Below are 14,266 nucleotides of genomic sequence, written 5' to 3'. Positions count from 1 at the left end.
ATACTTTGGTCACCTCATGCGAAGAGCTGACTCATTTGAAAAGACCCTGATGCTGGGAAAGATTGAGGGCAGAAGGAGAAGGGGACAACAGAGGATGAGATGGTTGGATGGCATCACTGACTCAATGGACATGGATCTGAGTAGACTCCAGGGTCTTTTCCAATGAGTCAGTTCTTTGCATCAGGTGGCCCAAGTATTGGAGTTTCAGCTTCATCATCAGTCCTTCCAATGAATATTCAGAACTGATTTCCTTTAGAATTGACTTGTTTGATCTTCTTGCAGTCCAAGGGACTCTCAAGAGTCTTCTCCAATACCACAGCTCAAAAGCATCAATTCTTCAGCACTCAGCTTTCTTTATAGTCCATACATGACCACTGGAAAAGCCATAGCTTTGACTGGATGGACCTTTGTTGGCAAAGTAATGTCTCTGCTTTTTAATATGATATCTAGGTTGGTCATAGCTTTTCTTCCAAAGAGCAGGTATCTTTTAATTTCATGCCTGCAGTCACCATTTGCAGTGATTTTGAGCCCAAGAAAATAAAATCTGTCACTGTTCCTAGCAAGCAACTATACTCCAATAAAAGTTAATTTTAAAACAAAACTGGATATGCAGTGGAAGAGAAAAAGAGGAGTGAAGGTTAAGTTCAAGGTTTGGGGGTCTGAGATGGTAAAAACTGGAGAGAGGGCAAGAAAAGGGGCAAGGAAGAAAGCCAGGAGCCTGGTCTGGACGAGCTTCACTGCCTATTAGATATCCGAGTGGAGATCCCAAGCAGGTAGGTGGATATACAAGTCTAAAGTTAGAGGTGCAGTTCTAAGCTGGAGTTATAAAACTGAGAATTAATTATCAGCATATAGATAGTTTGATTGATACTAAAGCCATGAGAATAGATGAGATTACTAGGAGAGACAAGGTAGATAGAGAAGAGGCCCAAGGGCTATAGAGAAATCCAGTACTAAGAATTTGAAGCATGGGCACGGTCCAGGCAAGGAGATGAGATGAAGTGACCAATCCTATCAGCAGGAGGAAAACCAGCAGAAGATGATCTAAACCAAGTGAAGAACACATTTCAAACAGGAGGAATTATTTCCAGAATATTATGTTTGCAGTTGGCTCCACACTTGCAGATTTTCAATGACATTGTCATATATCATACATATACACACCAACTAGATTGAAGGCCGTTTATAATCACACCTAATAAGAACATATTATGTGTTGTTTTTCTCTCCAGAAAGAAATCATTTTTGGAACATCCAGTATTTCTTATTCTCCACCTATTTCTATTCTCCAGGTATTTCTCTACCTTTGTCATCACAAATGATTATCAGTAATTGCTTTTGTTTTCTCATGAAACAAGATCAGTGTGATTAAAAATGGAAAACATTCTAATTCTTAGTCCTGAGGGTTAAGGAAGGAGCAGACTGATTATGAATCATTTGCTCAACTAGATATGAAAAATTACTTCTACTTATTTTTAAATGTTGAATTTACATTGGATTATAGATATGTAATATTCTGGGAACTCATTGGCATGTTACAAAATGAAGCTGCTCTATGAATATATTCATCATTAGAATATGTAGACCACATTTTCTTACTAAACCACCTTCTATCTCCAATCCTGCTGAAAAAATCTGGCTTTCTGACTTTCTTAAAAGATAAAGTGTTTTATTTACATCACCTTTCCTGATAAGAAAAAAGGAGAAGAAATAGATAAAATGTATCAGCAGCCTCAAGATATAGACATCCCGTCTCCATTCCTTTTAGCTTTTACTGGACATCAGCCTGCCAGTCTAATAAGGCAGCAAAGTCAACAGAAGTAGAAAGGAAAATATATTGCAGTCTTTATTTCACTGGTAATAACCATAAATTTTAAAATGCAATGTTGGCTATATCGTAAAAGGATTTGCTTGGTCTGTTTGCATAGCTGTATTTTATCCCACTCTGGACTAGTCTGGACTTTTTCAGAGATTCTCACTGTACACCAATCTTATTTACCCTAAAAACCTTTTGCAAAACATTTCTCCAGCAAATTGAGCTATATATATGCTACATGGCATCATTGTGTGTACCAAACTATAGGTTCTAATCTACAGTGAAGAACAAGGTAGCATAATTCCTAGGAGTTGTGTTTTCACACATTTACTTTTTAGATGTACTGAGACAGAACACTAACTGTAAGTGATCAAGGGCTCATTTCAGTGGCAATGGGTATTTTGTATCTTGCCTTGGTGTTGCTGACTAATCGTTCCCGTTAAGCTGTCTGGCCTGCAAACCCCCGTGCACCTGTCTCCAAGGCCTTGATCTGTTTTACGGCCTTCTTCTGGCACTATCTAATGAAAGCTATAAAAAGAAAATGTTTCCTTTCCATTACAACAGCAGCAAAAATTTCGAGAATGAAGCCACAAAAATACTGTACCACATCCCAGGTCCTTTCTTAACTGTAAATCTGAAAGCAGTGAGCACCAGACCATCACATCAGGTCAAAGAGCACAGAGTTTCTGAAATCAAACTTTCTTTAGACTTAACATTTAAATGTGATTATTATCATAAAATATTAAGGTAAGAAGTAAGGCAAACACAATTTCTTAATGCCGGTTGATGTTTTGACTGGCAAAATTGTTCAGTTACGTTTATATCTTGTGCTTCTGTATGAACAACTCTTTTTATATTAAATTATAAACCCTAAAGAGTAGGAAGCAAGGTGTATTTAGTTCAGATTACATAGTCTGGCACCAGGCCACATGGGAGAGCTGTAGTTATTCTTTTACACTTTTAAGTATTATGATTTTGTTGTTGTTCAGTTGCTCAACCATGTCCAACTCTTTGAAACTCCATGGACTGTAGCATGCCAGGCTTCCCTGTCCTTCACTATCTTCCAGAGTTTGCTCAAACTCATGTCCATCGAGTGAGTGGTGCCATCCAACCATCTCATCCTCTGTCATCCCCTTCTCCTGCCCTCAATCTTTCCCAGCATCAGGGTCTTTTCTAATGAATCAGTTCTTCGCATCAAGTGGACAAAGTATTGGAGCTTCAGTTTCGGTATCAGTCCTTCTAATGAAAATCAGGATTGTTTTCCTTTAGGACTGACTGGTTGGATCTCCCTGCAGTCCAAGGGACTCTCAAGAGTCTTCTCCAGCATCACTGTTCAAAAACATCAATTCTTTGGTGCTCAGTCCACTTTATGGTTCAACTCTCACATCTATACATGACTACTGGAAAAAGATAGCTTTCACTATATGGACCTTTGTCAGCAAAGTAATGTCTCTGATTTTTAATACGCTGTCTTGGTTTGTCATAGCTTTTCATCCTAGGAGCAAGCATCTTTTAATTTCGTGGCTGTAGTCACCATCTGCAGTGATTTTGGAGCCCAAGAAAATAAAGTCTGTCACTTTTTCTCTGGTTTTCCCATCTATTTGCCATGAAGTGATGGGACCAGATGCCATGATCTTAGTTTTTTGAATGCAGCTTTTTCACTCTCCTCTTTCACCTTCGTCAAGAGGCTCTTTAGTTCTCTTTGCTTTCTGCCATAAGGGTGGTGTCATCTGGATAGTTGAGGTTATTGATATTTCTCCCAGCAATCTTGATTCCAGCTTGTATTTTATTCAGCCCAGCATTTCGCATGATATACTCTGCACAGAAGTTAAATAAGCGGGGTGACAATATAGAGCCTTGATGTACTCCTTTCCCAATTTTGAACCAGTTCCAAAGAATAGCAAGGAGAGATAAAGTCTTCCTAAGTGGACAATGTGAAGAAATAGAGGAAAACAGTAGAATGGGAAAGACTAGAGATCTCTTCAAGAAAATTACAGATACCAAGGGAACATTTCATGCAAAGATGGGCACAATAAAAGAAATGGTATGGACCTAACAGAAGCAGAAAATGTTAAGAAGAGGTGACAAGAATACACAGAAGAGCTGTACTAAAAAGGTCTTAATGACCTAGATAGCCATGATGGTGTGATCACCCACCTGGAGCCAGACATCTTGGAGTGCAAAGTCAAGTGGGCCTTAGGAAGCATCACCACGAGCAAAGCTATTGGAGGTGATGGAATTCCAACTGAGATATTTCAAATCCTGAAAGATGATGCTGTTAAAGTGCTGCACTCAGTATGCCACCAAATTTGGAAAACTCATCAGTGGCCACAGGACTGGAAAACGTTCGTTTTCATTCCAATCCCAAAGAATGTTCAAACTACCGCACAAATGCACTCATTTCACATGTTAGCAAAGTAATGCTCAAAATTCTCCAAGCCAGGCTTCAACAGTACATGAATTAAGAACTTCCAGGTGTTCAAACTGGATTTAGAAAAGGCAGAGGAACCAGAGATCAAATTGCCAACATCCATTGTCTCATTGAAAAAACAAGAGAATTCCAGAAAAACATCTGCTTCATTGACTACACTAAAGTGTAATGATTAAAAATATTTATTTCCTAAAATGGCCACCCATTGTAGCCATAATTTGAGGGTTGAACAAGGGAGAAAACAATGGAATATCTATGGTCATGATTCACTTAAAGATATCTAGATCCACTTCATATATAATATTCCAAGGTTTTTTTAATATAGAAACAGAAATAAGATATTACCATAATAAATACTAGCAGTTTTCACTACCCAATTTTTCCCACAGCTTAAAAAACATGGCAACCTGTCTTAGTGGCCACATCCTAAACTCTCACAAGATCTCACTAAACCCCAAATGAAGATCTCAGACTCAAGCCTGCCACCCAGTTGAACCCCAAACGGGTTGAACTTTTAATGGCCCCAACTGTTTTTCACACACAGAAAATTCCTAAAAAGCCATGGTTGGTCAGTGGCCAATGGAAGGCTTTTCCAGCATTTATTTATAGAATTTTTATTGAGTTGAAATAACAAAATTTCTTAACAACTTGGTTCCATCACTCTCCTCTTTTTTTTTTTTTTTTGCTTTTTCCCCAGGTACAGAGCAGTTGCCTCCTGGAGTCGTGTTCAGGGAATTGGGATTCCCTTGGTCACAGCCATTGAGATTGTCTCCATCTGGATCCTTTCATTTATCTTGGCCATCCCTGAAGCCATCGGCTTTGTCATGGTACCTTTTGAATACAAGGGTGCCCAGCACAGAACCTGTATGCTCAATGCCACGTCAAAATTCATGGAGGTATGAATAGTCTAAAGGAAATTAATTAGGGAGTGGGAGAGGTCTTCATTTAGTATCACCACGACTTACTTTGTTGTGTGCTTAGTCGCTCAGTCATGTTGACTCTTTGCAAGTCCACGTGGACTGTAGCCCGCCAGGCTCCTCCGTCCATGGGATTTTCCAAGCAAGAATACTGGAGTGGGTAGCCATTCCCTTCCCCATGGAATCTTCCCAACCCAGGGATCGAACCCAGGTCTCCTGCATTGCAGGTGGAATTTATACTGTCTGAGCCACCAAGGAAGCCTGGTTTACTCTGTTAGTTCAGTCAAATACAGTAAGTCACCTACAAATGAGCCCTCAAGTTGTGAACTTTCAGAGATGTGAACATGAACCTGTATGTCGGTTATCATACTGTACTACTGTGCTTCTTCAAGATACTACACTGTAAGATTAAAAATATTTTCTTTATATTTTGTTTTTTATATATCATTTGTTGTCTTTATGTATTATTTGTGTGAAAAGTACAATAAACCTGTCACAGTACAGTACTATATAACTTATTATGTTAGTTCGGTACCTAGGCTGACTTCGTTGGGCTTATGAACAAACTGGATTTATGAACACTCTTGCAGAACATAATTCATTCATATGTAGGAGACTTACTGTATTATTCAGTTGCATGAAAAGTAGATGGTAAGCCAGTGCTTAGCTTCTTGACTAGAACAACTACTCTGTTTTCTCTTTTGTAACTGTAGACACAACTGTTGCTCTGTGCCAAGCAACTCAGAATTCTGAAACAAACTAAGAGATTGATGTGTATACATGTAGTGCTATTTGTTTTGAGAATAAGGAATACAGCACAACAATTTCCCTCTGACAGATACACTGATACTAATTTGATGCTACTTTGGGAAATGCATGTTTCCCATATGTTTTTTAAAGATAGATGTACTAATTAAAAGTAGGAAGTCATTCTCATGTGTGCTTATCTTAGTACAGATTCTAATATGATATATGATATAATATAAATTTTCAGAACTTTTTCAAAAGCATTTTAGTGTACCTGACCACATTAATTTTTATGAACAGCTTAATTACATAGCCTAGCAATGGCAACCCACTCCAGTAGTCTTGCCTGGAGAACCCCAGGGACAGAGGAGCCTGGTGGGCTGCCATCTATGGGGTTGCACTTTCACTTTTCACTTTCACACATTGGAGAAGGAAATGGCAACCCACTCCAGTGTTCTTGCCTGGAGAATCCCAGGGACGGGGGAGCCTGGTGGGCTTCCGTCTATGGGGTCACACAGAGTCGGACACCACTGAAGTGACTTAGCAGCAGCAGCAGCAGCATGTAAGAAAGCATTTCAAATGCATATTTCCTCTGCAAAACTAGTCCCATGTAGACCAAGGAGAAAAACCAAGAGTAACTATTTCGATTTCTCTTAAATCAGCATAATTCAGTGCTTCGATGTAAGTTTCACAAAGTCTGGTTCCACTTTTAATCATTTACAGACAACTTACGGTATGTTTTCTACCTAGGAAAATTCACAAAAATTAGTGGTCTTATGGTTGACCAGTTACCCTGCTTGGAAGTTCTTGTTTTAAAATTAAAAGTGTTCATGAACAGAGCCAAATTTGCAACCTTAAAAATTAAAGTTTTCTGCTGATCTAATGACATTTTTTACTAAGTCAACATCCACAGTGAAAAACGAAGTAGTAGGAAGTGCTCAGAATTTCTATTCAGTTCAGTCGCTCAGTCATGTCTGACTTTTTGCAACCCCATGGACTGCAGCACTCCAGGCTTCCCTGTCCATCACCACCTCTCAGAGCTTGCTCAAACTCATGTCCATCAAGTCAGTGATGCTATCCAACCGTCTCATCCTTTGTCATCCCCTTCTCCTCCTGCCTTCTCTTCCTCCTGATGCCTTGCAGCATCAGGGTCTTTTCCAATGAGTCAGTTCTTCACATCAGTGGGCCAAAGTATTGGAGTTTCAGCTTCAGCATCAATCCTTCCAATGAATATTCAGGACTAATGTCCTTTAGGATGGACTGGTTGGATCTCCTTGCAGTCCAAGGGACTCTCAAGACTCTTCTCCAATACCACAGTTCAAAAGCATCAATTCTCTGGTGCTCAACTTTCTTTATAGTCCAACTCTCACATCCATACATGACTACTGGAAAAACCATAGCTTTGACTAGACGGACCTTTGTTGGCAAAGTAATGTCTGCTTTTTAATGTGCTGTCTAGGTTGGTCATAGCTTTTCTTCCAAGGAGCAAGCATCTTTTAATTTTTAATTTCATGGCTGCAGTCACCATCTGCAGTGATTTTGGAGCCCCCAAAATAAAATTTTTTATTTCCATTTATTTCCACTATTTCCATTGTTTCCCTATCTATATGCCATGAAGTGATGGGATCAGATGTCATGATCTTAGTTTTCTGAATGTTGAGTTTGAAGCCAACTTTTTCACTTTTCTCTTTCACTTTCAACAAGGGCTCTTTAATTTTTCACTTTCTGCCATAGGGGTGGTATCATCTACTGTTTGAGGTTATTGCTATTTCTCCTGTTAATCTTGATTCCAGCTTGTGCTTCATCCAGCCCAGCATTTCACATGATGTATTTGGTGATGGACAGGGAGGCCTGGCGTGCTGTGATTCATGGGGTTGCGGAGAGTCGGACACAACTGAGCGACTGAACTGAACTGAACTCTACATATAAGTCAAATAAGCAGAGTCACAATATACATCTCTGACGTACTCCTTTCCCAATTTGGAACCAGTCTATTGTCCCATGTCCAGTTCTAACTGTTGCTTTTGACCTGCATACAGATTTCTCAGGAGGCAGGTCCGGTGGTCTGGTATTCCCGTCTCTTGAAGAATTTTCCACAGTTTGTTGTGATCCACACAGTCAAAGGCTTTGGAGTAGATAATAAAGCAGAAATAGATGTTTTTCTGGAACTCTGTTGCTTTCTCGATAATCTGACTGATGTTAGCAATTTGATCTTTGGTTCTGCTGCCTTTTCTAAATCCAGCTTGAACATCAGGAAGTTCACAGTTCACATACTGTTGAAGCCTGGCTTTTACAATTTTGAGCATTACTTCGCTAGTGTGTGAGATGAGTGCAGTTGTGCAGTAGTTTGAACATTCTTCGTCTTTGCCTTTCTTTGGATTGGAATGAAAACACCTTTTCCAGTTTCATGGCCACTATTGAGTTTTCCAAATTTGCTGGCATATTGAGTGCAGCACTTTAACAGCATCATCTTTTAGGATTTGAAATAGCTCAACTGGAATTCTATCACCTCCACTAGCTTTATGTGTAGTGATGCTTCCTAAGGCCCACTTGACTTCACATTCCAGGATGTCTGGCTCTAGTCCAGTGATCACACCATCATAGTTATCTGGGTCATGAAGATCTTTTTTGTATAGTTCTGTGTATTCTCAGAATTTGGGCAGTGTGAATGAACGATCTGGATACCTCTGACTAAAACATTAGAGAAGAGGCTCAGTGTAATAAGGAACTTACTGATGGATCTTTTTGGAATAAAGGAAATGAGTTTCTTCACAAGAAAGCATCTCCTTGTTAGCAATGAAGCTAAGAGTGGCTGCCCTTCAGGCCGAGGCAGGGATGCCCAGAGGGTTGCATAAAGAGTACCGAGTTTGAACTGATAATTTTTGGTCACACCCCTCAGCATGCAGGATCTTACATGCATGCATACTAAGTTGCTTCAGTCACTTCCAACTCTTTGTGAGCCCATGGACTTGAAGCCTGCCATGTTCCTTTGTCCTTGGGATTCTCCAGGCAAGAATACTGGAGCAGGTTGCCAGTTCCTCCCCCAGGGGATCTTCCCAACTAAGGGATCGAGCCCACGTCTCTTACAGCTACTGCATTGGCAGGCGGGTTCTTTACCCCCAGCGCCACCTGGCTTCCCTGATGGCTCAGCCTGCAGGATCTTAGTTCCCTGATTACAGATCCAACCAGCACCCCTCTGCATTGGAAGCACCAAGTTTTAACCACCGGACTGCCAGGGAAGTCCCATGAACTGATGATTTTGTGGATTTCTTTTCAAGTCTAAGGTTTTAGGCTTCTCTTTCCCCCGGTCTCTTTTGCTAATTTGATTCCCCTTCTTTTTCCAGTCTTTCCTCCTCAGCTTTGCTGTAACCTAGACTGGAAGGAGGGGCTTCCCAGGTGGTGTTAGTGGTAAAGAACCCATCTGCCAATGCAGGAGACATAAGAGACGCCGGTTCGATCCCTGGGTGGGAAAGATGCCCTGGAGGGGGCACGGCAACCCACTCCAGTACTCTTGCCTGGAGAATCCCCGTGGACAGAGGAGCCTGGCAGGCTGCAGTCCATGGGGTCACAGAGTCGTCCACGACTGAAATGACCGAGGACTCACATTGACAGGAGGGAGGCCCCTCTGTACCCTTGTTGATGACATCAGTTCAAAAGAAATGTGTGATCCGTTCTGGACTGGCCTCTGCCACGGAAGGGCAGGGAACTCCATCCAGTCTTCTCCAGCAAGAGCCAACTCCCAGGCCCCCCAGAGCTGCTTCTGGGCAGTCACACCCCTACCCTCAGTGCACCCAGAAGGAGGGGGCACAAAGGAAGGGGCTTCTTCAAGGAGTGTGTGCGTTGTGCTTAAATGAAGAGTTCTTCTGATATTTTTGTTTGTGTTTTAAGTTCAGTACTAGGATCTTTCTACAGTGGTTTGTGAATAGGAAAATATTTGTATAAACAGATTTCAATAAGCCAGCTCCTTTGAGATTCTGCACTTAACCTGAGGCTATAATTCAGTGGTCTGTGAACTGGAAGGAAAAGGAAATTACATGTTTATTTTCACTAACTTCTAACTGAAATTTATCATTTCCTTCTAATTAATGTGGATGTAGGCAACAAATCACAGTAGTGTTTGACAGTACCGTGTTGTTTTTTTTCACTAAATGGAAATAACAGACATTTTCATACCGTATAACATATAATCTGGAAATGTCATTTACATTCATCACTGGTTCCACATTCTGAGAGAACTCATTAGATCTGTCATTTAAGTTGTTAATAAGCCCATATATTGTGATATTAGAATTTTCTTTTTCATATTTTTGTTAGCTATGTTTTGATGTAATTTGTTTCCATTGTATTGGTATATATTTTATTTCACGCATTTAAAAGTATTATTCTCAACAAACTTACAGTTGTCAGGCCAGAAGAATATGGCAAAGAGATAGGGAATTTGGGATCGATATGCACACTGCTATATTTAAAATGGATGACAAACAAGGACCTACTGTATAGCACATGGAACTCTGTTCAAGTTATGTGGCAGCCTGGATGGGAGGGAAGTTTGGGGGAAAATGAATACATGTATAAACATGGCTGAGTCCCTTTGCTGTTCACCTGAAACTATCACAAAATTGTTAATCAGCTATACTCCAATATAAAATAAAAAGCTTTTTTTAAGTATTATTCTCAGAAAGAATTATAGTCTTCACCAGAAATCCAAAGGGGTCCCTGACATAAAAATAGTTATGAACCCCTGCCCAGAACTTTTTTTCCTCAGGAACCATTTATAGCATATTTTAATAGACATGTTATAAATGCAGCCTACTGGGCCTCTTTCTATATTCAGAAACTCTCCAGTTTTTCACAGAGCAGTGTGATTATTTTTTACTGTGGGAACTGAGATATTGCAGGAGGCTGCATTATCCTTAGTAAATAAACTATCTGGAGAAACAGCATTAGGAAAGGAAAAGCGTTCTTCCCAAGTTGGTGATTAATTTAGTGGGAGGGAGAATTTAGCTATAATTTTCTAATTTCCATTTTTATTGGGTATTACATTTTCTCCTTTAAAAAGACATAAAACTGAGTAATCCTGGTATTTACAAATCCTGTCCACAGGGAGATCAGGTTCAACATGCCTTCAGATAAGCTACTCTGCCTCAATAGTTTCCAGGTGGTGAGTATTAAGAGCGAGAGGAAGGACATGGTTATTGATGGCTCACACTGGCTGGCTGAGGTCACATAGCAGACATACCAGACAAAGGGTTAACTCCCAGTAACCACAGCGCCACAGATAAGCCATTCATAACCTTCGCTCTTTCCAAACAAGACAGGCACATTAAGTACACTTTCACCACAACAGTCAGAAGTAAACCAGGCACTAGCAGGATGTTGAGAATCACCAATAGAGATGCAGATTCTGTATGTCTCAAAAGCATGTTTTATGAGGTTTGAAAGGGAATTCTTTTTAATGATGAGGGTTCTTCCACTGTGTAATTCAAACCAACTTCAGTTTATTAAAAATATTAATAATTGTTAATAATTATTAAAATTAATTTGGATAATTTTAAACATTTTATTGTAGTTGATTTACAGTGTTGTGTTCATTTCTGCTATATAGCAAAGTTATTCTGTTATATATTTTCTTTCTCACGTTCGTTTCCATTATGACTTATGAAAGGATATTGAATACAGTTCCCTGTGCTATACAGTAGGACCTTGTTGTTTATCCATCCTGTAGATAATAGTTTGCAGCTGTTAATCCAAAACTTCCAATCCATCCCTCTCCCACCCGACCTCCCACTCGGCAACCACAAGTCTGTTCTCTATGTCTGCACATCTGTTTCTGTTTCATGGATAAGCTCATTTGTGCTATATTTTAGATTCCACACATAAGTGATATCATAGGTGATTTGTCTTTCTCTGTCTAAATTACCTCACTTGGTATGATAATCTCTAGGTACATCTTGTAGCTGCAAATGGCATTATTTCATTCTTTTTATGGCTGAGTAATATTCCATTGTATATGTATATATATGATATACATATATGTTGTGTGTATATATTTATGGTGTATATCGTATATGTATATGGTGTGTGTATATATATATGTACACCACATTCGTCTGTCAATAAACATTTAGGCTGCTGTTCTGTCGTGGCTATTGTGAATAGTATTGTCAGAATAATATTAATGCAATTTCTGTGTATGCTGTTATAAAAAGCAACACACAGTACCCAACACACAGCTAAACCAGAAACTACATGTTTGGGGTTTTCAGTTTAGTTGAGTTTTCAGCACAACCTCCAAGCCCATTACCGCCAGCAGAGAGCAAGAATATACAAACACAGCTGTAAGCATGAAGACGCTGAAGCCACCAGAGGCACTGCGCAGCAAACTTTCCTTATAATGCTCTCCCTCCTCTCCTCTTTCCAGTTCTATCAAGATGTTAAGGACTGGTGGCTCTTCGGGTTCTACTTCTGCATGCCCCTGGTGTGCACTGCGATCTTCTACACCCTCATGACTTGTGAGATGTTAAACCGAAGGAACGGCAGCCTGAGAATTGCCCTCAGTGAGCATCTGAAACAGGTAAACCTGATGAGGTCATGACAGTCTAGCCAAGACTGGTTTGCCCTTGACAATGAAAGGACCACAGATACTGTGTTTTGCAGATTTAGCCTGATTTCCTAAAAATTAAAATACTGTCTTACTTGTCTGGATGCCTTGTTTTCTTTAGAGTATTGAGCATTTCTCCAGTGAAGTCAGGACCCGACCTGTGAAACAGGTGGCCCTGGGGGCAGGGCCCAAATAGGGAGGGACTATTCGTTAATTTCGCCAAGAGTATCTATCAAACGTGTGTTTGTGGTTAGTAGTACATTGAACTGGGCTTGGAATTGTGCCAGGACTATAAAAACAAAAAGAAGCACATGACTTTCTCCCCAGCAGGGTTTGCAGTCTTGTTGTGGAAATAAAACACAAACATGAGATGATTGAAAAGCAGAATCACGAGGTGTGGTAAAAAGTAGCTTGTGCTATAGAAAGCCAAGGAGGATATGAGATAAAGTCATGAAGAAACTGTTCATGCATGAGGAGGATTGAACTGTTCCTGGTGGATAAACAGGTTCTGTGAGGAAGAAGACAGCGGGCACTTCAGTGGATGGAGGGGGGTCTAGCTGAAACACACATGGGGTTTCCATGCATTTGAGGAGAAGGAAAGGAGACAGACCTCATTAGAGCAACATCTAAGGTATGACTCATGGAAAGAAATGGGACTGGGTACATAAGAAGTCACATTTTGGAAAGCCTATAGTCCTAGAAGGAATCTGAACCTGTCAGTAGGTCTGTTTCTCCCAGGCAGCAAACAGGACAGATAAAGCGGGGAAGCTTCTGTTTGCTGACTCTGTGACACTGGGCAATTGCTTTAGCTCTCTGAACTTCTAGTTTTTTGAAAAATGTATAAAATAATATCTGCCCTTTTAAATATTAATTTATTTGACTGTGAGATGTAGTTTCCTGACCAGGAATCGAACCCAGGCCCCCTGTATTGTGAGTGCAGAGTCTTAGCCACTGGGTCACCAGGGAGATCCCACCTGCAATTTTCTGTACAAATACTAACTCAATTTTGAGTCTTAAAAATTTTTAATGAAATGTATATAATAGTACATCAAAGGGATTATGTAATGCATGTACGGTGTCTAATAGAATCCAGCTGATACCAAGTAGTCAGATACTGTTGATTATATTAATTCAAAGGGTAAAACTGGGACTGTGGGTAACTGTTCAGTTTCAACAGACAAGTAAGTAAAGACAACCAGCCACACCAAAAGTCAATGTGAGTTGTTGATGGAGCTTGGGTAACTGCCCTGAGTGATTGCCATACACAAGCATCAGTCTTCATCGGCAACTCATTTTGACCAGAGTACTGATTTTTTTGAGCCTCAATTCATTATCTTAAGCTGGCCATAATAATATATGAATCAGTATTATTATTGAGAATCGAAGGAATTAACATGCATTCACATACTTCATAAAAATCTAACATGTTATACAAATGGTAGCTATTATCCTTTATTAAAATTTAACAGGAAAATTATCTTGAGAAACTTTAGCATGACATCATCCAGGCATGAAAGTTTGGAGTACTCCAGATGTGAAACATTAAGCTGTTATTACCTTTCATTCCTGCAATAGAGGTAACTAATTAGAATAGATTTGTGAAAATCAGTGTTTTTAAATGTCAATTTTTCCATTAGCACCACAATTGAGCCTATTCAAGCTATGAGTGACACCTGCTCTAAAAATAATTAAATAGGGATTGGGAGCAATAAGATACTGCTGCTTCACATTTTCATAGCATTTTTTAAGTTCCC

The 14,266-nt window shown here is 39.8% G+C and overlaps 1 protein-coding gene across 1 annotated transcript in view; it reads left to right on the top strand.

Annotated features, from left to right (window-relative positions):
* Positions 1-14,266, top strand: part of EDNRA (endothelin receptor type A) — a 78,232-nt gene that overhangs the window by 53,561 nt on the left and 10,405 nt on the right. The window contains exons 4-5 of the mRNA XM_055404553.2: positions 4,945-5,143; positions 12,333-12,485. Of these exons, the coding sequence (XP_055260528.1) occupies positions 4,945-5,143; positions 12,333-12,485 (352 nt within the window). The remainder of the gene's footprint in view (positions 1-4,944; positions 5,144-12,332; positions 12,486-14,266) is intronic.

The sequence above is a fragment of the Moschus berezovskii genome, chromosome 19, assembly GCF_049115385.1.
Source record: "Moschus berezovskii isolate FMDL1 chromosome 19, NW_MosBer_1.0, whole genome shotgun sequence".
NCBI classification, from domain to species: Eukaryota; Metazoa; Chordata; class Mammalia; order Artiodactyla; family Moschidae; genus Moschus; species Moschus berezovskii.
This window is presented reverse-complemented; position numbering and strand designations above follow the sequence as displayed.